Source organism: Oncorhynchus kisutch, linkage group LG10 (genome assembly GCF_002021735.2).
Source record: "Oncorhynchus kisutch isolate 150728-3 linkage group LG10, Okis_V2, whole genome shotgun sequence".
In the NCBI taxonomy this organism is placed as follows: domain Eukaryota; kingdom Metazoa; phylum Chordata; class Actinopteri; order Salmoniformes; family Salmonidae; genus Oncorhynchus; species Oncorhynchus kisutch.
In genome coordinates this window covers 41,049,014-41,076,247 of record NC_034183.2, presented here as the reverse complement: position 1 = coordinate 41,076,247, position 27,234 = coordinate 41,049,014, and the positions used below count along the sequence as shown (strand labels likewise).

Genomic DNA, 27,234 nt, shown 5'->3' with positions numbered 1-27,234 from the left:
TCAGTCACCAATGAGAGGTTTTATTAAAGAAAACTGAAAACAAACCCTTTTCTCACAGAGTAGTTCCAGTAGATACACCATCCAAAGGGATACAGGTAGCATACAGTATGTCACAAAGGTAAACAAATTGTCTGTATAAAAGATTTATACTACACTTTTACAAGAGGATGATATAATTCGATAAGGACACGCTAAGGAACAAATACAGTACAGGAGGTACATACTTATGTAAAGCAAGCGATACAGGGGAGAGTGGGGTAAGTTGAGCCACCCTTGTTTCTAGGAAACAATACACAAAATTAATAATTTTTGACCAAATATTTAGGTAGAGGTCATCATTTCACGGAGTCTGTGAAGGAAGAAAACACATGGGGGGAAAAATGATAAGCAAGTTAGGTAAAAAAAAAAAAAAAAAGATTTTCACCAAGTCAAATACATTTATTGTGTTAGAGATTTCATGATGCTTTAATCTAAACCAAAGTAGATCATTTTAAGATTGTTCGATGCATCAGTTGGGGTTTCTAGATTTTTTTACATGTTTTAATATTTAACCTTTAATTAACTAGGTACGCCAGTTTAGAACAAATTATTATTTACAATGACGGCCTACCCCGGCCAAACCTTAACCCCGACGACACTGGGCCAATTGTGCCCCGTCCTACGGGAGCTTCAATATGAGGGCCTAAACCGAGCATGAACGTGCATCCTTGTAGCTGTGTGGGCTAATATAGTCAAAATGTTTGCCTTGGGTTAAGTTGAGCAAATTCAAGTGTTTTCTTTCCAGGCATAATGTATGGCATTATCACTGGGATGTGAGGTGACGACAGGGCCTATGTTAAAAGTGTCAAAAACGAGAATAAAGTGTTTGTTCGGTGTTAAGCCTGTGTTAAAATATGCTTGATGATTTTAAAAATGTAGTGGTAATAGTTCATTCAGTACAGAGGTAGGTGGCACCAAGAGACCACTTTTTTTGGTCACGCTATGTTTTCAAAACTAATGTTTACATGCATATTTATTATTTCCAGGGATACACAACATCCTGAAATATATGTAGATATCGTTGATGGAAAGATACTATATTTCCCTTAACGGAGTGATGATGAATGTAAAAAAGTGTTCAACTTACCCCACTCTCCCCTACAACAAAACAAGAAATAAGTGAATAGACAAGTGTAACAGTGTTTTTTTCCCCCAGTCGGATCCATCTCAATCCATCTCAGAATGGACAGCTAACTACAGGTGTGAGCATATGTCCACAAAAAAAGTCCTCTCTCCGTTTTGACGAAGGGCTTGTAAGTTCATTGAGCACCCATCAGACTCTGGCAGTGTAATAGCATGTGACTCCGGCAGTGTAGTATCATGTCATGGAGCATCTTCCTTGTCCATCCTGTCCTTCAAACAAGGACCACAACGTGTCCCAAGACTAGTGTCACATTTCCCAAACACGCCCCCAAAGGCAACCCTCAGCCCCACCCGCCAACCCACCTGGCAGGGTTGTTAAGCACGTCATGCAGCCCCTCATTCTTCTATACTTTCCTTCAGAAAGGACTGCAGTGTCCAGTTCCACATCTCCCTTCCCAGCCCCCATAAGACCTCCACAGTGTCCTTTCACAGTCCTCCCTCTTTACCCTTGTGGTCCAGGTGGATTGTCTGCTACTCCATCGGTCCCCACGTTGGGCAGCAGCTGGGGGGCGGCAGTAACGCAGGGCTGAGCCCCGGAGCCTCTCCCGTGGGCTACGTGACCTGCCGGGGGCTGTGGGGGCTGGTAGTCAGGCCTCCTCGGCCGTGGCGTCTATCCCGGCGTAGGTGAAGTTCTCGAAGAGCGCCATGTTCACGTAGGCCTGGGGAGGGAGGTTTGGAGAAACGATGGTAGTTAGATAGTACACTCGTAGAAGAAAGTGTTCCAAAAGGGTTCTTTTTGGTTCCAGGTAGAACCTTTTTTGGTTTCAGGTAGAACCCTCTGTGGAAAGGGCTGGACAGTACATGGAACCGAAAAGGGTTCAACCTCGAACCAAAAGTTTTTTTCTTTTACCTCGAACCAAAACTAGTTCTTCAAAGGGTTCTCCTATGGGACAGCCAAATAACCCTTTAAGGTTTTAGATAGCACCTTTTTTTCTAATTGTGTACAGTCGTGGCCAAAAGTTTGGAGAATGACATAAATAATTGACATAAGAATTTTCAAAAAGGCTGCTGCTTCAGTGTCTTTAGATATTTTTGTCAGATGTTACTATGGAATACTGAAATATAATTACAAGCATTTCATAAGTGTCAAATGCTTTTATTGACAATTACAAAGTTGATGCAAAGAGTCAAAATTTGCAGTGTTGACCCTTCTTTTTCAAGACCTCTGCAATCCGCCCTGGAGAGTTTCCTGGCCATGGACCCAAAATTTTGATATTTTGTTCCCCGAGCCACTTAGTTATCACTTTTGCCTTATGGCAAGGTGCTCCATCATGCTGGAAAAGGCATTGTTCGTCACCAAACTGTTCCTGGATGGTTGCTCGCTGAGGATGTGTTGGTACCATTCTTTATTCATGGCTGTGTTCTTAGGCAAAATTGTCAGTGAGCCCACCCCCTTGGCAGAGAAGCATCCCCACGCATAAATGGTCTCAGGATGCTTTACTGTTGGCATGACACAGGACTGATGGTAGTGCTCACCTTGTCTTCTCCAGGACAAGCTTTTTTCCGGATGCCCCAAACAATCGGAAAGGGGATTCATCAGAGAAAATGGCTTCACCCCAGTCCTCAGCAGTCCAATCCCTGAACCTTTTGCAGAATATCAGTCTGTCCCTGATGTTTTTCCTGGAGAGAAGTGGCTTCTTTGCTGCCCTTCTTGACACCAGGCCATCCTCCAACATTCTTCACCTCACTGTGCATGTAGATGCACTCACACCTTCCTCCTGCCATTCCTGAGCAAGCTCTATACTGGGGGTGCCCTGATCCCGCAGCTGAATCAACTTTAGGAGACGGTCCTGGCGCTTGCTGGACTTTCTTGGGTGCCCTGAAGCCTTCTTCACAACAATTGAACCTCTCTCCTTGAAGTTCTTGATGATCCGATAAATGGTTGATTTAAGTGCAATCATACTGGCAGTAATATCCTTGACTGTGAAGCCCTTTTTGTGCAAAGCAATGATGACGGCTCGTGTTTCCTTGCAGGTAACCATGGTTGACAGAGGAAGAACAATGATTCCAAGCACCACCCTCCTTTTGAAGCTTCCAGTCGGTTATTTGAACTTAATCAGCATAACAGAGTGATCTCCAGCCTTGTCCTCGTCAACACTCACACCTGTGTTAGTGAGAGAATCACTGACATGATGTCAGATGGTCCTTTTGTGGCAGGGCTGAAATGAAGTGGAAATGTTTTTGGGGGGATTCAGTTCATTTGCATGGCAAAGAAGGACTTTGCAATTAATTGCAATTCATCTGACCACTCTTCATAACAGTCTAGAGTATATGCAAATTGCCATCATACAAACTGAGGCAGCAGAATTTGTGAAAATGAATATGTGTGTCATTCTCAACTTTTGGCCACGACTGTAGAATGATTTTTGAATGCAATTTGAAGAGGAATTCTATCTAACTAGGACCCTCTCAGCCAACTCCTGAAAGACAACACAAACTGGTCTGGAACCAGGTTACCTCTGTCCCCTATGGGATAGATCAGGGAATTGCTAGCTTATTGAAAAGATGAGTCCTAAGTGAAACTGTAGGTGAATGTCTCCTTACCTTCCTGGCCTCCTGCATCCTGTTGAGCTGTACAGAGATCTGAGAGAAAGGAGGTCTCTCATGCGGCCGGTCTCTCCAGCACTGCCTCATTAACTCATACCTGAAAAAAAATTACCAATGAACCAGCTATAACGGTGCACGCAAACAGTATACACATATACACACCCCCTCCCTCCCTCTCTCTCACACACAAACACACAGGTCCAAGCACAGGTCATCACTTACACTTCGTCGTCACAGTTCCTGGGCTGCTCCATCCTGTAGCTCTGAGGGAGTTTCTCATAGAGCTCAGCACAGGTCATCCCACAGTAGGGAGTACCACCTGATACACAAAGAGAGGACAGGGGGAACGGGTCACTTTTACGTTGATACAATGACACAGAGAAAGGAGTTGATCGACTCATCTTTGTCTTAGTCATTCTTTGTCATGGTCATGATTGTCATCATCATCATCATCAGGCGGGCATGCAAAGTAGATATTTCCTTTCATGTGATACAGTATATTTCCCAGAGTGAGGGGGGATGTCCTGCTGACTCTCTGTGCATGCCTACTCTGTTAACTCTCAGCTGGGGAACCTTCCCCCTCTCTCTCTGGTGTGAAAGCTGTGGGGGAACTGGTTATATATTTTCTCCCTGTGACGACCCACATTGCTAGGAATATGGGCTATTACTATTCCTCATTTAATAATATGTACAACATTCACACAGCATCACTATACGTCAACTTACCTAAACTCACTATCTCCCATAGAAGTACACCGAAAGACCACCTGAGAAAAAGAAAGAGGGAGAGGAAAGAGAGGGAAAATATAGGAAGAGAATGAGGAAGATCTAAGTGATATTGAACAGTTAGTGGCCTTGTAATTCAATTATTTATATATGTTAATGACATATTTTTACATTAGCGTGTGAATGCAACTGACTGATACCGAATAATTTTGTAATAGCACGAAATGTAAATGCATCCTAGTGTCTTATTACAGTGAAAGCAGATGACTTTAGAGCAGCCTCACAACTGTAAAAGCAGATGACTTTAGAGCAGACTCACAACTGTAAAAGCAGATGACTTTAGAGCAGACTCACAACTGTAAAAGCAGAGAGAGAAACAACAAGTACTCTTCACTATCTGTACAGAGCCACCATCTGACTATGTGATTGTCAACTAACAAGACAATGTAGCCAACACACTGCAAGTTAATCAGTTAACTGCCAGTCATTCTGTACAAATACAATGATGAACCCATTGACTCAGCTTGAGGTAAACAATCTCTTCTGCTCTCCCTCTACCGCTTGCTCTCTCTCTCTCTCTCTCTCTCTCTCTCTCTCTCACTCTACCTTTCTCTAGAACATAAACACAGAGTAGCGGTCTGGTTATCTTTGTTTATATTCTGTGGTGTGTCACCAAATTAGTGCCTTTGCTCTCGTCAACACAAGGCTCAACACACACACACACACACACACTTAGTGCTGCAGCTAGCTTGTTAACAACATGTTTACTACAGAAACGTCTCTCCTCTTTGCTAACCTAACCAGCCTTGTTCGTTCCACTTCCTGTAGCTGTCCTAGGGCCTTCCAGTCAATTCTGATCCGGGTATAAATAGTCTGCGTTTGACAGGCTCTATGTGGTAGTGTGGCCGCTCCACTATGCTCCTCTTGGCAGGGCCGGTCCTTGCCATTGTGCCACCCTAGGCAAGACCAAAATATGTGCCCCTGCAAAACTAAAAATGTCCCAGTAAGCAAAATGAAGTCAAAGACGTCTAAAATACGTCTTTTCCAGACAATGAAGTTAGGTTCATTTTAATTTCTGAATGAAAGTAGAAAATACGTATTTTCCAGATGTTGAACATTTGTATTTTCCGGACATTGAAATCAGGTTCCTTTTTGATTCTGAATGAAAGTAGAAAATACGTATTTTCCAGATGTTGAAAATCTGTATCTTCCGGACATTGAAATCAGGTTCCTTTTTTTATTCTGAATGAAAATTGAAAATACATCATTTAGAGACATCTATGTTTGGGCCAAGTCAAGGCTGGTCCAGACCGGAAAGAATCTGAACCAAACATAAACGTCTATGACTGGCTCAGATGTGGTACGGACCAGGCCAAAAACCAGCCACCGTGGATGTAGAAATCAAGGCCGGTCAGCATTAAAAAAAAGACATTCAAAAAGTGTTGGTCCGTGCTTACAGCGTTGCCTGAAATAACATTTTATGAATGCCCATCTATGTGGTAGGCCAAACATTTGTAAAACACCCCAAAAAGATATTGACTCGTGCTTACTGTGGTGTAGCGCCCATCCATGTCGCTCACTATGGAGTTTCATGAACGCCCATCCATGTGGTAGGCCAGCCATTTGTAAAACAAGCTGTTGCATTGGCTTCATTAGTCCTGATTCCTGTGACTAATCAATGTGGTTATTTAATTAAACTCTGAATATCAGCTCCCCAACTTTATCAGGAGTTATCGTGAGCCTATTTGCAATGTGTTTACATAGAAGGAAATGCCGGGCCTATTTTCTTTTTTGCTACGATCAGCTTGTCCAAAATGTACAGATGCAAACTTGAAACCACTAATCATGACAACGGGGTGAAACTCATTGACAACAGTTGTAACGTTCCGTTTCCATATTGTTCACTCTACTTTGACCTGTTTTTTAGGATATATTGTTTGTTAACATGACAGCACATTGTTTTAGTTGATTGGGCGCCATTTTAGGTTTGGCTATTTGATGGGAGAAACCAGCACGGTGTCAAAAGTGTCCTGTCTCATTACCTTGTCATACATTTTATCTCCATCCTGTAGACGACAGAAAAGGCCACAATACTCGTTCTATCACATCCTCCGATCTGCTAGGTGATTTCTGTTAGAGTTTCTTCTTTGACAGAACGTTGTGTGGTGGAGCGCAGCAGTATTGTGTCTCTCCAACAGCACCCTGGAGAGGAGAGCTGGGAATGGACAAAGCAAAATACTTTGCACCCCTGCCGTTGACAAAGTGGGCCACTGCTTATCACAGGGTGGCATCAGCGCTCACCTAAAAAGCCTAATCCTAATCCTGCCTAATGAGTGGGCCGGGCCATGCCTCTAGGCTCCCTGGGTTCTGTTATCAGTTCCTCTGCACTAAATTAGCAGTTCACCATCGACTGGGGGGAGGAGGAAGGAGGGGAACATGATTTGTTGTTTTGGACAGCCGGGTAGAGAGAGAGAGCAAAATGATGTGACTGCTGGCATTGTATTTTCTTCGAGCCCTTACCGGAAGCTGTGTAAGACGTGTCTAAAGATAAATTAAAGATTTGTTCTATACTGACAAAAATATAAACGCAACATGCAACAATTTCAAAGATTTTACTGAGATACAGTTCATATAAGGAAATCAGTCAATTGAAATAAATTAATCTATGGATTTCACATGACTGGGAAAACAGATATGCATCGGTTGGTCACAGATACCTTTAAAAAAAAAAAAAAGGGCATGGATCAGAAAAACAGGCAGTATCTGGTGACCACCTCACATAGAGTTGATCAGTTGATTGTGGCCTGTGGAATGTTGTCCCACTCCTCTTCAATGGCTATGCAAAGTTTCTGGATATTGGCTGGAATTGGAACACGCCGTCATACACGTCGATCCAGAGCATCCCAAACATGCCTAATGGGTGAAATGTATGCAATTGTGATCATTGTCTGTAGCTTATGCCTGCCCAAACCCTAACCCCACTGCCAACATGGGGCACTCTGTTCACAACGTTGATATGAGCAAACCGCTCGCACACATGACGCCACACACGCTGTCTGCCATCTAAAACTGTACAATTGAAACCTGGATTCATCCGTGAAGAGCATACTTCTCCAGCGTGCCAGTGGCTATCTAATGTGAGCCTTTGCCCACTGAAGTCAGTTACGAAGCCGAACTGCAGTCAGGTCAAGACCCTGGTGAGAACGAGGAGCACGCAGATGAGCTTCCCTGAGACGGTTTCTGACAGTTTGTCCGTGTGGCTGGTCTCAGATAATCCCGCAGGTGAAGAAGCTGGATGTGGAGGTCCTGGGCTGGTGTGGTTACACAAGGTTTGTGGTTGTGAGGTTGGTTGAGTGTACTGCTACATTTTCTAAAACGTTGTAGGCGGCTTATGGTAGAGAAACAAACATTAAATTCTCTGGCAATACCTCTGGTGGACATTACTGCTGTCAGCATACCAATTGCACGCTCCCTAAAAACTTGGCCCATCTGTGGCATTGTGTTGTGTGACAAAACTGCACATTTTAGAGTGGCCTTTTAAGGTTCACAACACAAGATGCACCTGTGTATTGATCATGTTGTTGAATAAGCTTCTTTATATGCCACACTTGTCAGGTGGATGGATTATCTTGACAAAGGAGAAATGCTGACTAACAGGGATGTAATAAAATGTTGTGCACAGCATTTGAGAGAAATACGTTTTTTGTGCATATGGAACATTTCTGGGATCTGTTATTTCAGCTCATGAAACACGGGACCAACACTTTACATGTTGCGTTTATATTTTTGTTCAGTATAGTTGAATATACGTTTCCCAGTCAGATACTCACACGTCACTCTTGATGGTGTACACACTGTAGTTTAGGGACTCTATCGCCATCCAACGCACTGGCAACCTCCCCTGCAACACAAAGAGAAAAAGCCAAGACATCCCATTGGAAAACGTGGTATAATTCAGTTATCAAATTTGGTTTTAACTGACAGTATGAAGTATGTCTGGTACAGAATTATAATGGTCCAAGTCCTGTGCTTCTCTCTTCTCATTACTAGCTGTAAGGGAACATTGGACTTGTAAGGTAGCTTGTTGCCATGTCACACACACTACTGCCCTCTTCAGTTCAGACTTTTACAGCAGACTTATTTCCCATTTCTGACATACTCTCCCCTCCACATGTACAGTATTTGGACAGTAAAAGCAACATTTTAGCATTTGGCTCTATACTCCAGCAATTTTTTTCAAAAGGTTTAGTATTTGGTCCCATATTCTTTGCACTCAATGACTACATCAACGCTCGTGACTCCACAAACACATTGGATACATGTTTGTTTTGGTTCGTCTTTCGGATTATATTTGATCAAATAGCAACAAAATGGTGAATAATGTGTCATTTTGGAGTCCATTCTAATGTAAGTAAGAATAGAAGATGTTTCTGAACATTTCTACATTAATGTGGTTATGGATAATCATGGATGAATTGTGAGTAATGACAAGTCAGAAAGAGACACAAGGATCACCCCCCCCCCCCCAATATATCACTAATCAATGTTTTTGTTGTAGCCTCTGTAATCTTCTCACTCATCATTATTCATGATTCAGTAATTCTGTTTCTTCATGGCATTATCAGGCTTAATTTAGAAGTGTTCTATCTATCTCTATCCACTCACTTACTCCAGTCCACTCCATTTACCATTCAGTTATTTTTTAGGCAAAACATAACCCAAAACCCAACCAAAACAAATGGAAATGCATCCAACTAGTTTGTAGAGTCACAAGCTTGATGTAGCCATTGTGTGCTAGGAATATAGGACCAAATACTACACTTTTGACTACTTGAATACACTAAGTGAATTTGTCCAAATACTTTGGACTTCTTCAAAAGACTAGATACATAAAGTGATTTAATTTCTAAATGGTACAACAGATATGCATGAAAATACCCTCAAATAAAAGTGATGTTCTGTATCGTCGGCTCATATTAAACATTTAATCTCAAATCCAAAATGCTGGAGTAAAGAGACGAATATAAAAATGTAGCTTCTGTGTCCAAATGCATACAGAGTGTAAGTAGTGCTCTTGTGTGAGACACCGTGCAACATTTTCACATTCTCTTCAGAATGTGCTACTTGATGTTGGCTGACCAATGATGATACACACTAGAATCCTAGCTATTGTTCCTTAATGCGCTGTGCTGTATGTGACTGAGCTCCCACCATGGTCTTTTTGACGTAGACCTCCTCCCCTCGGGACAGACCGAAGTCTGCTATCTTGGCCACTAGGTTGTCTCCCACTAAAACGTTCCTCGCTGCCAGGTCTCTGTGGATGAACTAGAGAGAGAGAGAGGAGAGGGTGAAAATATGAAGCTCACATCTGGGAATATCATATGAGTTTGTAGGCCTCTTTGCTCGCACACGGTTTTTCAGTTCTTCCCACAGATGGCCACTCCAATACATTGACTTTGATGTCCTTAAGCCATTTTGCCACAACTTTGGAAGTATGCTTGGGGTCATTGTCCATTTGGAAGACCCATTTGCGACCAAGCTTTAACTTCTTGACTGATGTCTTCATATGTTGCTTCAATATATCCACATGATTTTCCTACCTCATGAAGCCATCTATTTTGTGAAGTGCACCAGTCCTTCCTGCAGCAAAGCACCCCCACAACATGATGCTGCCACCCCCGCGCTTAATGGTTGGGATGGTGTTCTTCAGCTTGCAAGCCTCCCCGTTTTTCCTCCAAACATAACGATGGTCATTATGGCCAAACAGTTCTATTTTTGTTTCATCAGACCAAAGGACATTTCTCTAAAAAGTACGATCTTTGTCCCCACGTGCAGTAGTCTGGCTTTTTTTATAGCGGTTTTGGAGCAGTGGCTTCTTCCTTGCTGAGCAGCCTTTCAGGTTATGTCGATATAGGACTCATTTTACTGTGGCTATAGATACTTTTGTACCCGTTTCCTCCATCATCTTCACAAGGTCCTTTGCTGTTGTTCTGTGATTGATTTGCACTTTTCGCACCAAAGTACGTTCATCTCTAGCAGACAGAATGCATCTCCTTCCTGAGCAGTATGACGGCTGCGTGGTCCCATGGTGTTTATAGTTGCGTACAATTTTTTTGTACAGATGAATGTGGTACCTTCAGGCATTTGGAAATTGCTCCCAAGGATGAACCAGACTTGTGGAGGTCTGAGGTCTTGACTGATTTCTTTTGATTGTCCCAGGATGTCCAGCAAAGAGGCACTGAGTTTGAATGTAGGATCTTGAAATACATCCACAGGTACACCTCCAATTGACTCAAATGATGTCAATTAGCCTATCAGAAGCTTCTAAAGCCATGACATAATTTTCTAGAAGTTTACAAGTTGTTTAAAGGCACAGTCAACTAGTGTATGTAAACTTTTGAGCCACTGGAATTGTGATACAGTGAATTATAAGTGAAATAATCTGTCTGTAAACAATTGTTGCAAAAATGACTTGTGCCATGCACAAAGTAGATGTCCTAACCGACTTGCCAAAACTACAGTTTGTTAACAATACATTTGTGGAGTGATTGAAAAACAAGCTTAAGTGACTCCAACCTAAGTGTATGTAAACTTCCGACTTCAACTGTACCTGTGTGCATAGCCACGGGAAGTAGTTTCCAATTCTATGTTGTTTATATCCAAGTTTGGTAATATACCTTTTTTACTGGTCCACTAAAACAGGACTAGTAAAGTCCAAGTCCACTACTTTTGTGTGTGTTTTTTTTGTTGTTCAATACATTTTTTTTAATTCTGATTTTTCAGGGGTTGCTACAGCACCATCAGCACTGCTCACGGCTATGCCCGTGTGTATACTCTACCTGTTTGTCGCTAAGGTAGTGCATGCCAGTGGCCACGTCGACAGCGAACTGCAGCAGTTGTTGTGAGGTGAGGGTGGAGGCTGTGCCGTGCTCCTTGGCGAAGGCAGGGTCTGTCTCGAGGACCCGGCTCTTACGCAAGAAGTCAAGCAGGTTTCCATATGGGGCGTACTCAATGGCAATGTACAGGTACCCTACACGGGTAGAGAGAAGCAGTTGGAGGAAAGTAAAGAACGTTTATGATTTACTGGTACACTGTATGGAGAAGGTTGTTTAGCGAGACACTGTTTGCATTCAAGTTTGCCATGGAGAGGTAGGAAGGCATTAATGGAGTGTCATACTGTATTCCATAGAAATAGAATTCTCGTCCTGTGCTGTGATCGTCATTATAAAACTGGTTGTTTGGATGCTGGATGCTGATTGGACGAGCAGTGTTCCAAGCCGTGCTGTATTGGCCATCACAGACACACCTACGCCCGCTAACAGTTCCATTTGTGCCTCCATAAGAATATCATGTTCAAGGCAGGAAGGCATTAACTGAGTATCATACTGTAATCCATAGACATAGAATTTGAGTTCTGCGCTGTAATCATCATAATTGTATAGAGAGAGAGAGGGAGAGAGAGAGAGAACCACCAGTGCTAAGTCAAGGCTACTTGAGAACCACGGTGGTTTAGTAGGATGTATATATATATATATATTTTTTTTTTATCTCCGGTAATGTACATTCCACTCTAAACTTCCTCCCCACCATATGTTTTCAATCGTAGATCTTTATACAAAGTGAAACAGGCAATTCAATTATTTCCCAAAACTGTCAGAAGTGGAAATAGAAAAGGAAATAGAAATTTCATGCTCAGAGCTTGGTCCAAACGTATATAAAGTAAGGCTATACGTTAACACAATGTAGTGTAACAGAGTTTCAAATGTAAACATTAAAATCACTATCAGAATACTATAGCTATAATATAAGAATACAGACTTATTTATTTAAATGTTTCCTAAAGAGATACAGTACTTTAAAAGTCTTCCCTTGAGATTACAACGTCCATACTTTAGTATAGTATCAATTAAGAGCATTGCCCAGCATGGCCAGTAGGTGGTGTGCTCACCCCTGTTTTCACAGGCTCCTATGAGGTTGATGATGTTGGGATGTTGGCCCAGTTTACACAACACTTCCAGCTCTCCTGCAAAGTCCCGGTGGTCATTCTCCGAGGCAAACTCTGCTTCAAACAAAACAGCACACACAGCAAGTTACAAACACGTACAGAGAAAGAAGCCCTTTGTGACATTATATTTCGCTACACTCGCATTAACATCTGCTAACCATGTGTATGTGACAAATACATTTGATTTGATTTGATATATCACTGTGTTAGAATGTGTGTTTTGTTTCTTTGACTGTTATGTGTGTGATTATGAGTTATTGATGTGTGTGTGTGTGTTTGTGTTTGTGTGTGTGTGTGTGTGTGTACATGCTTGTGTGGTAGTGTAAGTGTGTGTCAAAGGAGGCTCCTCAGAGGAGGAAGGGGAGAACCATCCTCCTCAGTGAATTTCATAAAAATAAAAATAGTGAAACATTTAAAAAAATATATATATCCTTTTTAGATAAAACTATACTAAATATACATCACATACACTTTCCGTTCAAAAGTTTGGGGTCACTTAGAAAAGTCCTTGTTTTTGGAAGAAAAGCAAATATTTTGTCCATTAAAATAACATCACATTGATCAGAAATACAGTGTTGACATTGGTAATGTTGTAAATGACTATTGTAGCTGGAAACGGCAGATTTTTTATGGAATATCTACATAGGCATACAGAGGCCCATTATCAGCAACCATCACTCCTGTGTTCCAAAGGCATGTTGTGTTAACTAATCCAAGTTTATCATTTTAAAAGGCTAATTGATCATTAGAAAACCCTTTTGCAATTATGTTGGCACAGCTGAAAATTGTTGTTCTGATTAAAGAAGCAATAAAACTGTCCTTCTTTTGACTGGTTGAGTATCTGGAGCATCAGCTTTTTTGGGTTCGATTACAGGCTCAAAATAGCCAGAAACTCGTCATTCTATTGATGTTCTGGGAAATGAAATTCCTTTGTCCAGTGTCTGTGTTCTTTTGCCCATCTTAATCTTTTATTTTTATTGGCCAGTCTGAGATATGGCTTTTTCTTTGCAACTCTGCCTAGAAGGCCAGTGTCCCGGAGTCGACTCTTCACTATTGACGTTGAGACTGGTGTTTTGCGGGTACTATTTAATGAAGCTGCCAGTTGAGGACTTGTGAGGCATTTGTTTCTCAAACTAGACACTCTAATATACTTGTCCTCTTGCTCAGTTGTGCACCAGGGCCTCCCACTCCTCTTTCTATTCTGGATAGAGCCTGTTTGCGCTGTTCTGTGAAGGAGTAGTACACAGCATTGTACGAGATCTTCAGTTTCTTGGCAATTTATCGAATGGAATAGCCTTCATTTCTCAGAACAAGAATAGGCTGATGAGTTTCAGAAGAAGTCTTTGTTTCTGGCCATTTTGAGCCTGTAATCAAACCCACAAATGCTGATGCTCCAGATACTCAAGTCTAAAGGCCAGTTTTATTGCTTCTTTAATCAGAACAACAGTTTTCAGTTGTGCTAACATAATTGCAAAAGGGTTTTCTAATGATCAATTAGCCTTTTAAAATGATAAACTTGAATGATAAAATGATAAGCTAACACAATGTGCCATTGGAACACAGGAGTGATGGCTGTTGATAATGGGCTTCTGAACGCCTATGTAGATATTCCATTTAAAAAATCTGCCGTTTCGAGCTGCAATAGTCATTTACAACATTAACAATGTCTACACTGTATTTCTGATCAATTTGATGTTATTTTAATGGACAAAAAAGTTGCTTTTCTTTCAAAAACAAGGACATTTCTAGTGACCCCAAACTTTTGAACGATACTGTATATTCATATAATAATCCAAATAATTAATTAAAACACACTATTTTGCAATGAAGGTCTACAGTAGCCTCAACAGCACTCTGTAGGGTAGAGCGATAGCGTAGCCGGAGGACAACTAGCTTCCGTCCTCCTCTGTGTACATTGACTTCACTACAAAACCTAGGAGGCTCATGGTTCTCACCCCCTTCCATGGACTTACACAGTAATTATGACAACTTACAGATGACATCCTCTAACCTATCTGGGCTCTTGCAGCATGAACTGACATGATGTCCACCCAATCAAAGGATCAGAAAATGTATCTAGTACTGAAAGCATAAGCTACAGATAGCACCGCAGTACATAAAATGTGGTCAGTAGTTGACGCAAAGAGAGCGAAAAACAATAGTTGAACAGTTTTGAACAAATTCATTTCTTTAAAAATGAATGTGACGCGAGAGAGAGATTTTTTCACTTTCACTTAGCTAACCTACTCAAACACCTAGCTCAAACAGAGAGGGATGCTATGTTAGCTAGCTGGCTATGGCTATCCAACACTGGAACTCTTCCAAGTCATGGTAAGCTTTTGGTTTTGCTACCGGGGCCCGCCGGTGTAACTGCTAAACTGATGCTGACTGTATACTGTACTGCATGATTGTAGCGGGTTTACTAACACGTTAGTTCTATTAGCTATGTTGACTGTGACATTGCTAATGTCTTTAGCTAATATGGTGACAACGATGTAGGCTGTGTTTAGTGGTTAGCAGTTATGAGGTTTGGCTTGGAAAGGTTTTTTCCCCTGGTCACAGACAGCTGATGTGTTGTGCACTGAAGTCCACAAGTGAAGGGAAAAGTTGAGAGGAGAGAGTGTAGATGCGAGAAGGAATTATACAACAAGCAAAATGTTCATACTGTTTGTATGTGGCTGCTATGAAAGTGAACTGTGTTTGCGTGTGATCAGGGGTGTATTCATTCCGCCGATTCTGTTGAAAAACGTTTCTTAAACGGAAGCAAACGGAACAAAATTGGGATAAACATACCTGAATTTGTCCATTAGAAACTATTGTTTGCAACTGTTGGACTAATGATTACACCCTAGATCAGCTAGATGCAAGCAATAGTGTGCAAACCGGTATTGAATGTGTCACTGTCTGTCACCTTGATTACTCAAAATGTTCTCTCAACCTGTGCACCTACGTTGTAAACTGTCAATCATAGACTAAGTTGTAGCAACATCATGATGGGTATTGGGAAAATTCAAGTATCATGTAGTAGGCTAAACCTATCGATGTTACATTGAGCTGGGTGAATGGAATATGAATGACAGTCATCCAATATGCTGTAATAGAAATAAGTCCATGCTCATAAAAAATATATCATCCATCTTAAACATCACCGACCACCACTGGTGTGTGAGTGAGTGCTTGCCTGCGTGCATGCGTGCGTTGGTACATGTGTGTGTGGTATCTACTACCTTTTAGCATCTTGATAGCAGCGCTCATCTTGGCCCCGTCCTTCTTGATCATGGCCTTGATGACCTGTCCGAAGTTGCCCTCTCCGATCACATCTTCAAACTTGATGTCATCCCACTCCAGGATGGGGTAGGTGAGGGGCTCAGAGGTAGGCTTCGGCCTCCTTGTCAGGGTCAGGGTCCCAGAGTTAAACTGGAGGATGGTCTCCTCTCCCTACGGGTTGCAATGATAATTTTGTTGGATTTGTTTTTAATCAAAGCATAGAAATGATCAGATTTGAGGTGTGTTTCTCATAACATGTCTATATGTGAAGTTTGAGATAGTGTGGAATGTTTATTTATCTAATCAGGTTATCCAACTTGTTAGTGAAGGAATATACAGTACCAATCAAAAGTTTGGACAGTTTGGCTGCTTTTCCTTCAGTCTGCGGTCCAATTCATCCCAAACCATCTCAATTGGGTTGAGGTCGGGTGATTGGGGAGGTCAAGACAACTAATGCAGCACTCCATCACTGTCCTTCTTGGTCAAATTGCCCTCACACAGCCTGAAGGTGTGTTGGGTTATTGTCCTGTCTAAAAACAAATGATAGTGCCACCAAGCGCAAACCAGATGGGATGGCATATCCCTGCAGAATGCTGTGGTAGCCATGCTGGTGAAGTGTGCCTTGAAATCTAAATAAATCACAGACAGTGTCACCAGCAAAGCAGCCCCACACCGTCACACCTCCTCCACCATGCTTCAACATCACACCTCCTCCTCCATGCTTCACGGTGGAAACTACACATGTGGAGATCATCCGTTCAGCTACTCTGCGCCTCACAAAGACAAGACGGGTGGATCCAAAAATCTCAAATTTGGACTCATCAGACCAAAGGACAGGTTTCCACCAGTCTAATGTCCATTGCTCTTGTTTCTTGGCAGAAGCAAGTCTCTTCTTCTTATTGGTGTCCTTTAGTGGTGGTTTCTTTGCAGCAATTTGACCATGAAGACCTGATTTACGCAGTCTCCTCTGAACAGTTGATATTAAGATGTGACTGTGACTTGAACTCTGTGAAGCATTCATTTATATAGCCATTTCTGAGGCTGGTAACTCAAATGAATTTATCCTCTGCAGCAGAGGTAAGTCTTCCTTTCCTGTGGCGGTCCTCATGAGAGCCAGTTTCATCATAGCACTTGATAGTTTTTGCGACTGCACTTGAAGAAAGTTCTTGACATTTTCTGGATTGACTAACCTTCATGTCATAAAGTAATGATGGACTGTTGTTTCTCTTTGCTTATTTGAGCTGTTCTTACCATAATATGGAATTGGTCTTGTACCAAATAGGGCTATCTTCTGTATACCACCCCTACCTTGCCACTACACAACTAACTGGCTCAAACGCATTAAGAAGGAAAGAAATTCCACAAATGTACTTTTAACAAGGCACACCTGTTAATTGAAAAACATTTCAGATGACTACCTCATGAAGCTGGTTGAGAGAATGCCAATAGTGTGCAAAGCTGTCATCAAGGCAAAGGGTGGCTACTTTGAAGAATCTCAAATATAAAATATATTTTGATTTGTTTAATACTTTTTTGGTTAATATATAATTCCATATGTGGTATTAATAGTTTTGATGTCTTCGCTATTGTTCTACAATGTAGAAAATAGTAAAAATATAGAAAAAACCTGGAATGAGTAGATGTGTCCAAACTTTTGACTGGTACTGCAGTTTAGGTGCTTTTTTTATGGCATATTTGTGTGTTTGTGAGTCCTCTCTCTCTATCTCTCACCGATCCAGACTGGTAAGTGAAGGTGCGTCTGCGGTTGAGCAGAGTTTTGCGGATGCAGAAGAGAGCAAGCAGGGCCAGCAGGATGGTGACACAGGTGACCGTCACAGACCCCACCACAGCTACCAACAAATGGTAGCCCTCACTGCCTGGAAGCCCCCCCACACCCTGGGTGGTAGGAGTGAAGTCCTGGGGACCTAGAGGGAGAGGTGATATGAGGAGATGCACACTTTTATGCAGATGAACATTGACAATATCCTATTTATTATGTAAGTATCCTCACGTTTTAAAGTGATAGTTCACAACAACAACAAAACTCTATGTTCACTCTAAAATTTCACTCAACGTTTTTTGGGACATTTTCAGACCTCAAATGTGTTCAAATGTCAAAATGAGTCCATGTCCCATACGATCTGTTGCATTACACTTCAATCCCAAACGAGTGGGAAAGATTGGCAATCTGAAGTGATTAAATGAGATGGAGGTACCCTTCTTTGTTAGTCATTTGGGATTACAGCATTGCTGGATCTAAACAACAGATCGTGTGAGATTCAAACAAACCTTGACGTTTGACCTCTTTTGAGTACTGAAAAGGTCAAAAAAATAAAACTTAGATTTTCAAGTGGAAAACTTTAAATCCATGTACTTTGAAGCCGTTTTGAACCTGTTTAACACCTTTTACTCCATACATGTTTTTGTTTTAAACTGTCTCTCACCATCTCCCTGGGTCCTGGCATGGACAGACTTGCTCCACTCCCCGGGTACTTTAGAGAAGGCCCTCACTCTGAACTGGTAGAGAGTACTCCCGTTGAGCGCTGTCACATCTTTAGCTGTCTTGTTGCCATCGTCTGTGTCGACCCAGGGGTGCAGGCTGCCCTGTCCCACCGACTGGTACTCTATGATGTACTTTACTATGCCCCCGTTAGGGTCCTCAGGGGGCTGCCACTTCACCTGCACCGCAGACACAGACAGGGGCAGAGCCTGGACGTTCCGAGGGGATGAGGGACCTGGGGGAAAGAGGGGAGGAGAGGGACAGAGAGGAAACATCAGCAGGGTTAGTATTGGTCAGAAGGTGTTAGCTTAGGCTATATGGCGATTGCCAAATTGTACCATTAAAGTGCTTGAATTTCTTTCTGTATTTCCTTAGTAAGTCATCCATTCCTAAATGTCCTTTCCTTTATGCACCCATCTTTAAATATGACACAATATGAGGGCAGGGGGGAGCCACCAACCATCCGCCATCCTTCCACCAATGACAGTCATCAACACTCACTGCTAAGCCAATAGGAGGAGCTCTTGTTAGTTACCCTGGCTGTTTATGCGGACGTTGTACGGCTTAGAGGCGGGCCCCAGACTGCCACAGTTGAGCAGCCTGACGACCACTGTGTAGTCTTGGTGGTACTGCAGGTTGTAGAACTTGGTGGAGAGCACATTGAGCAGGGTGGTCTCCTCTCTCAGCTTCTCTCCTGAGGGGGATGGCCCGAAGAGCTGCACTAAGAACCCGCTGGCCCTGTCCGCGTTGCCATGCAACAGCCAGCGCACAGTGGCGTTGCGGCCCTCCAGCGAGCTGAAGTCAATCTCTGGTCGAAGAGTGGGCTCTACAGCAGCAACACAGAACACGCAGTCATGGAAAGGCCCTCCAGCCTGGGATACTTTCTCCTTCTCCTATTTACTTAGACACAGCCTCTCGTTTACAGATGGGCCAAGAACATTCTGATTAGGTCACTAGACAGAATTAAAGAACCATTCTTTCAGATTTAGAGCCTGCACTCGGCTCTACTACAACTTAGAAACAACTTAGAAACACACGCACGCACGCACACACGCACACACACACGCGCGCGCGCACACACACACACACACACTCCCCACCTGCAACATCACCAATTACCTACAAACCTCTGCTCTGACTATTGCATTTCGACACCGCAAAAACGAATCCCGGCATACTGTTGCTGCTCACCTGGACAGTCAGTCTCCATGATGGCCTCAGGCCCCAGAGTCCCCTCCCCTCCCTCCCCAGGACGGGTCAGCTGGACACGGACGTGGTAGCGTGTAGATGGCTTCAGATTCATCAGAGTTATAGGCTCTCTACTGTACACTAAAAGACAGGAACACAGAAATATAGAGAATCAGACACGATTAGCCATATAGAGTAGGGGCGGCAGTGTAGCCTAGTGGTTAGAGCGTTGGACTAGTAACCGGAAGGTTGCAAGTTCAAACCCCTGAGCTGACAAGGTACAAAATCTGTCGTTCTGCCCCTGAACAGGCAGTTAACCCACTGTTCCTAGGCCGTCATTGAAAATAAGAATTTGTTCTTAACTGACTTGCCTAGTTAAATAAAGGTTAAATAAATAAATAAAATATTGATAATGACAAATTGGCAATTTTTCCTGTGAAATGGATGACATGTTATGTTGCCAGGATAGTAGTTGTAACTCCCGTGACTTTACATGAGATCAAACACCATCTGTATGCACCTATGATGGAGGACCAGGAGTCTCCTGTCTCCATGGGCTTGTAGAGGAGCTTGGTGGAGTCGATGGGTCCGTCTCCTCTGTAGGACTCCACAGGCATCACCACCAGCTGCTTACTCCTCTTCTCCAGCAGCTTGGGAGGGGTGCTGGGGCACGGTGGCTCTGGCGAGAGAGGGGAGTAAAAGTGGGTGAGAATTTGAGTAATGGGTGATCTGATGAGTCTCAACCAGAACATTAAATCTTTATCGCCAGACCATTTCTCAGTGTATATTTAGGGCTGGTTTCCCAGACACAAATCAAGCCTAGTCCTGGACTAAAAAGCATGTTCAAGTCCAGGACTAGGCTTCATCTTTGTCTGGGAAACCTGCCCTCAATGTTAAGCACCTCACATTGACTGATATAGACCAGTAAAATACTTTTCTCTTCTCACCTTTGACACTGAGGTTGAACTTCCTTGAGTCTTGTCCCCCATTGGTGGAAACCCTACACTCCCATAACCCAGCATGCTCAGTGGACAGACGGGGAATATCAAACTGGGCTGTGCTCTTATTGGAGTCCATGGTAGTACGAGATGCCTGAATTAGAGGTCCAAAAATATTTTGATAAGGCTGTTTACAGTCTGATGTAATGCTGAGCCAACTGACATTATCATAAAAAATATTTACATATTTTCACTATTACAAAAACATTGAATTTCACAAATCTCACTGACTACACCATCACAGTTTGTTTCCCAGTAATTGAATAATCAAATGTAAAATGGCCGCCCATCCTTCCATTGCCTCTACCTTGAGCACAGTGCTGTCCAGTTTGCGCAGCTCAATGCTGGTGTGGCTGGGCAGGGGGTTGCCTGTGGCGGAACACAGGATCTTGGGGCTGGAGTGAAGGTTCCACTCTAGACCACTGGCCATGTCCAAGATCTGGGGGGCGCGGTCTGATGGGAAAGAAACAGATGATGAAGAGGAAGATAAATGAGGTGATGATTATGATGTTGATGACGAAGATGCTACTGCTACTTGTGATGGCGTTATTAGTATTGATGTTGGTAGTGTCAGTGGCGATGAAAAAGAGGAGGAGGGCAAGGAAAAGGAGGAGGAAGAGGAGGAGGAAATAATGCTTACCTACCTGATTTCTCACAGTGCCGTCCTCTCCAGCCAGTGGGACACTGACATCCACTGAAACGGTTACACACTCCACCGTTCTTACACTTACAACGCAGCCTGCAGTCTGCCCCGTACATGTCCCTGTGGCAGACTGGGGAAGAGGGGGAGAGGTGACATTATGTTGGGATCTGTCGTGATGGAATTGCTACCTGATATGGCTATGCATGTTATGTACTCTGTGTATCTATTTCAACACATGCAGTCATGTTGATAGGTCGGTTGTACAATTACAATCAATATTAATTGGGCCATCTAAGATATGCCATAGCCCTACATACAGTTAATTCGGAAAGTATTCAGACCCCTTTACTTTTTCTACATTCTGTTACGTTCCAGCCTTTTTCTAAAATGTATTAAATAACAAAAAAATCCTGTCACGTCCTGACCATAGAGAGACCTTATTTTCTACGGTAGAGTAGGTCAGGGCGTGACTGGGGGTTAGTCTAGTTTGTAATTTCTATGTGGGGTTCTAGTTTTGTTTCTATGTTGGTGATTTCTTTCCACCTGTGTTTGTGGGATATTGTTTATCTGTAGTTGCATGTTAGCACTCCATTGTCGTCACGTTTCATTTAGTCTTTATTGTTTTGTTGTGTGGTTCACTTATTTTAAATAGAGATGTGGGACCCAGATCACGCTGTAGATTGGTCCGATAATTATTACGACAAACGTGACAGTTCCTCATCAATCTACATCCCCATAATGACAAAGCAAAAATATGTTTTTAGAAGTTTTTTCAAATGTATTAAAAATCAAAAACAAAATACTGATTTACATAAGTATTCAGACCCTTTGCTATGAGATTCGAAATTGAGCTCAGGTGCATCCTGTTTCCATTGATCATCCTTGAGGTGTTTCTACAACTTGATTGGTCCATCTGTGGTAAAAGTCCATCTGTGGTAAATTCAATTGATTGGACATGATTTGGAAAGGCACACACCCGTCTATATAAGGTCCCACAGATGACAGTGCATGTCAGAGCAAAATTCAAGCCATGAGTTCAAAGGAATTGTCCGTAGAGCTCCGAAACAGGAGTGTGTCGAGGCACAGATCTGGGGAAGGGTAACAAAAATATCTGCAGCATTGAAGGTTCCAAAGAACACAGTGGCCACCATCATTCTTAAATGGAACAATTTTGGAACCACCAAGACTCTTCCTAGAGCTGGCCGCCCGGCCAAACTGAGCAATCTAGCGAGAAAGGCCTTGGTTAGGAAGGTGACCAAGAACCCAACCTCTCTTTTAAAAAGCATGTGAAAAAGGTAATTCAAATAACCAAATTCAACCTAGCTAATTTCCGATTTATACGAAATTGTTTGACTACAGAGGTAGCAAAACTGTACTTCAAATCTATGATACTCCCCCACTTAACATACTGCTTGACTAGTTGGGCCCAAGCTTGCTGTACAACATTAAAACCTATTCAGTCTGTCTACAAACAGGCTCTCAAAGTGCTTGATAGGAAGCCCAATAGCCATCATCATTGTCACATCCTTAGAAAGCATGAGCTCTTGAGTTGGGAAAATCTTGTGCAATATACCGACGCATGTCTTGTATTCAAGATCCTCAATGGCCTGGCTCCCCCTCCACTCAATATTTTTGTTAAACAGAAAACCCAGACATATGGCAGCAGATCCACAAGGTCTGCCATGAGAGGTGACTGTATAGTTCCCCTAAGGAAAAGCAAATCTGCATTCTCTGTGAGAGCTTCCCATGTCTGGAATACACTGCCATCAGACACACATAACTGCACCACATATCACACTTTCACAAAATGCTTGAAGACATGGCTAAAGGTCAATCAGATTTGTGAACATGGTCCCTAGCTGTGTGTTGCCACTCTCCATGTTGTCTGTTGTCTGTAGCTTGTGAGGTGTGGAAACACTTTGTTGCTTTTATGAATTTTGTCTTGCTGCTTTTTGTTTTATGCTGCTCTGTCTGTATGCTACGCCTTGCTTGTCCTATGTTGCTCTGTCTGTATGCTACGTCTTGCTTGTCCTATGTTGCTATGTCTTGCTTGTTCTATGTTGCTATTGTCTATATTGTAATTGTTTTTAATAACCTGCCCAGGGACTGCGGTTGAAAATTAGCCGGTTGGCTAAAACCGGCACTTTTACTGAAATGTTGATTAATGTGCACTGTCCCTGTAAAAATTAAAATTAAACTCAAACTCAAACCCGATGGTCACTCTGAATGAGCTCCAGAGTTCCTCTGTGGAGATGGGAGAACCTTCCAGAAGGACAACCATCTCTGCAGCACTCCACAAATCAGACCTTTATGGTGGAGTGGCCAGACGAAAGCCACTCCTTAGTAAAAGGCACATGACAGCCCACTTGGAGTTTGCCAAAAGGCACCTAAAGAACTCTCAGACCATGAGAAACAAGACAAATTGTTCCGATGAAACGAAGATTGAACTCTTTGGCCTGAATGCCAAGCTCACGTCTGGAGGAAACCTGGCACTATCCCTACAGTGAAGCACGGTGGTGGCAGCATCATGCTGTGGGGATGTTTTTCAGTGGCAAGGACTGGGAGACTAGTCAGGATAGAGGGAAAGATGAACGGAGCAAAGTACAGAAAAATCATTGATGAAAACCTGCTCCAGAGCGCTCAGGGCAAAGGTTCAGGGCAAAGGTTCAGTGCAAAGGTTCACCTTCCAACAGGACAACGACCCTAAGCACACAGCGAAGACGACGCAGAAATGGCTTTGGGACAAGTCTCTGAATGTCATTGAGTGGACCAGCCAGAGCACAGACTTGAACCCGATCTAACATCTCTGGAGAGACCTAAAAATAGCTGTGCAGCGACCCATCTAACCTAACAGAGCTGGAGAGGATCTGCAGAGAAGAATGGGAGAAACTCCCCAAATACAGGTGTGCCAAGCTTGTAGCGTCATACCCAACAAGACAGGAAGCTGTAATCGCAGCCAAAAGAGCTTCATTCGCAAAATGTCTAAAAACCTGTTTTGCTTTGTCATTATGGAGTATTGTGTGTAGATTGATGAGGGGAAAAAAACTAGAATAAGGCTGTAAGGTAACAAAACGTGGAAAAAGTCAAAGGCTCTGAATACTTTCCGAATGCACTGCATAACAAATTAACTCACATCTGTTGCAGTGGTTCCCAGACCAGCCACTGGCACAGGAGCATCCGTAAGGGTCAGCCAGGCAGAACCTCAGCCCTCTACAGTCCATCTCTGGCTTGCATGACTCCTGGCAGTTAAGCCCAAACATTCCCTCTCTACAGGCTGTGTGGGAATACAGTACACATAGATACAGTACAGGTACAGTTACTTCAGACAGTTTGGCAATATAATATACTTGTCTTTACAAACATGCACTTATACGCACTCTCACACACACACACACACACACACACACACACACACACACACACACACACACACACACACACACACACACACACACACACACACACACACACACACACACTATTGCTAATTTGTCGGCTTCAACGACTATAATCTTATGCTTTAAACATATTGCCACCCCCCCCTTACACACACACCCACCTGTCTCGCAGCGCATCCCCATGAACCCCGGTGGGCAGATGCAGTCCCCGTCCCGGTGGTGACACACCCCTCCGTTGAGACACTCTGGACAGTCCTTGTCACAGTCGGCACCCCACTTCTTACTGCCACAGTCTGTGCAGGACAGTGGAGGAGCGTCAGTGGCCAACCCACCCAGATACAAGCACATCATCCATATGTGAATCACCATACATACTCTTGTAAAGGTCAGTAGTAATAAACACATTAATAACACTATTAACTGAGTACTAATAATGTACATTCAAAGACACAACCAATCAGAAATGTTTCAGAGGAAAAAAAAAAATACGTATTGGTCAAGCTTCTATCCAGATGGAAAATAGATGAACAACAGCACAGACTAGTGTACCATCAGTAAAGTGTATCAACACCATCATCCACACATATCAAGTGTGTACGTCTTGTGGGAGGTGTGTGTAATGAGAACAGCCCTACTGCACCTCTGACAATCAGCCTCATCCAGGCTCCATTGATGGGACTGTCTCCCACGAAGCTGGCACTGTAGATGCCCTCGTTGGCTTTAGCCACATCCTCCAGGGTTAGTACAGCCGTACTGTTGGACACATCACCCCAGTGGGTCGTGTAGTGATAGTTACCTGGTTTTGCGACACAGCGAGTCAGCACATAGGACAAGCTCTTAATAATGTGAATACATTATAATCCACATGGTGGGGCTACTTGATACTTGTTTCTAAAATACAAAGGGAATGATTCAAAAATGCCTATATTGCCATCGTCTCATTTAGATGAATCTATTCCCTGCTCACACATAAATGCCTGCCCTTCATCCATCCATCCACCCATCCATGCCTCCCTCCATCCCTGTGTGACTCACCGTTGTATTTCCAGGTGACGTCTCTTCTCTGGGAGCTCAGGACCTGCATGGCCAGGTGAACTGTGTCTCCTCTGTTTGCTGTCACCGTGAGGTGGGCCGGGACAAACAGGGCTGATAGGAGCAATACAGAAGAAGACAAGTTAACTCTCTGTCTCTCTCTGTCTCTCTCTCACACACACACACACACACACACACACACACACACACACACACACACACACACACACACACACACACACACACACACACACACACACACACACACACACACACACACACACACACACACACACACACACACGCACACACACACACTCTTTCAGTTAGAGCCTCTTCCTTACCTTTGGCAAAGTTGTTGATGAGAGTCACTTTACCCAGGTTTATAAGAGGATCAGTTCCCTGGGACGCATGGCAGTAGAAGATGCCTGTTAGGTCCATCACACCCGCGAACTCGTTCGCCACCACTTCCTTGGTCTTGGGCCTTTTGACTCTGTAACGTGGTCGTGAGGAGAGGATGAGGATGCTGTTGTCCTTCTTGATGTCCAGGTCTAGCTCTGCTGCATCCCGCTCCCCAGTGAGGCAGGAGATGGAGAAGAGCTGAGGGGTGGAGGCCTCAGCGTTGGAGATGACGGTCAGGTCTGTCACCGCACCTGGAGGGACAAGATGGCGCCACTCATTTGATACAGTCATCTAAACTGTTATGAGGTAAAACAACAAAGGGCAGCTACTGTAATGACCTATTGCTTATTACAATCTGATGTGAGATCAGTTTATATATTTTAATCCAAATGAACATTACTAGACCTTAGGGCAAGGGTAGTTAAATCTACCAGGTCCAGAATACTGCTGGTTTTCTGTTCTACCTAATAATGAATTGCACCCACATGGTGTCGCAGGTCTAAATCAGTGCCTGATTTCAAGGAAATAATGAAAATAAGCAGTGGAACTGGCTTGAGGCCCAGATTTTAATTTGAAGGCCTTAGGCGAGGCATAACACAACAACCTTTTGACACATTCCAGTTACATTCTGACCTAGGATCAGTTCCCCCAACTTAAATCATTGTGAGCTAAATAACAAAACCAGTCATATGGTGGGTCATTTTGCTCCATTAAATCCAAATGTGGCATTCTAGCCCTGTGGCATTCTAGCCCTGATCTACAGAACAATGTCAGGAAACTGCTATGAGATCCTGCTCTCTCAAGAGGCTGCTGCCTTCTGCTTTTCACTTGGACTTTTATTGTAGCCAGTCATTTGTTGTGTCAAATTCATTTTGATGTTCAGAAATCATAGTTAGGTTTGCCTCGCAAAAGTTATACTTTCTGGGGTTTACTGTAGGTTACACTCTCTGTCGACATGATTAATATAATAAGGACAAGCACCTTGAGCCATGTACTGTATTTTTAGAAGATAACAATTGATTGACCTTTTATTTCTAGGATACAAATAAGATAGTTTGACTTTTACCTGACACATGGACGAGGCACAACAAAAATAAGACGTATATCATAATTGTAATCCTCACAGCGACAATTCCGAAATCAATTGTGTCTAATCCAATGATTGACTTAAAAGTAGACACTTCTACATTCCATCGATTGGTCCCCAGTGTGCCAAAGAACCGCGCGCGTCTTTGCGCATTTCCATAAATTCCAGTAATTGTTTTTGACGATAACTCTGTCCCTGTTTCTGTTCCAGGCCGTTTCACATTCTCCTCTCCAATCTTGAGTGTTCTGAATCTGTTGTT

General features: G+C 43.0%; 1 protein-coding gene across 2 annotated transcripts; it reads right to left on the bottom strand.

Annotated features, from left to right (window-relative positions):
- On the bottom strand, window positions 1-27,234 carry LOC109898150 (tyrosine-protein kinase receptor Tie-1-like). 2 transcript variants are annotated; one of them, XM_020492981.2, is made up of 23 exons: window positions 26,955-27,234; window positions 25,831-26,139; window positions 25,490-25,600; window positions 25,095-25,250; window positions 24,616-24,747; window positions 24,190-24,330; window positions 21,058-21,186; window positions 20,721-20,866; window positions 20,363-20,507; window positions 19,936-20,094; window positions 19,419-19,556; window positions 18,763-19,053; window positions 18,172-18,462; window positions 17,459-17,652; window positions 15,688-15,898; window positions 12,404-12,517; window positions 11,295-11,485; window positions 9,667-9,780; window positions 8,286-8,356; window positions 4,456-4,496; window positions 3,952-4,048; window positions 3,727-3,826; window positions 1-1,841 (listed from the first exon to the last, which is right to left on the bottom strand). In XM_020492981.2, the coding sequence occupies exons 1-23, from the start codon at window positions 26,995-26,997 to the stop codon at window positions 1,770-1,772; spliced, it is 3,396 nt and encodes a 1,131-aa protein (XP_020348570.1). In that variant the 5' UTR covers window positions 26,998-27,234; the 3' UTR covers window positions 1-1,769. The 2 variants fall into 2 exon arrangements, with proteins under 2 accessions (XP_020348570.1, XP_020348571.1); XM_020492982.2 differs by having other exon boundaries at window positions 12,404-12,514.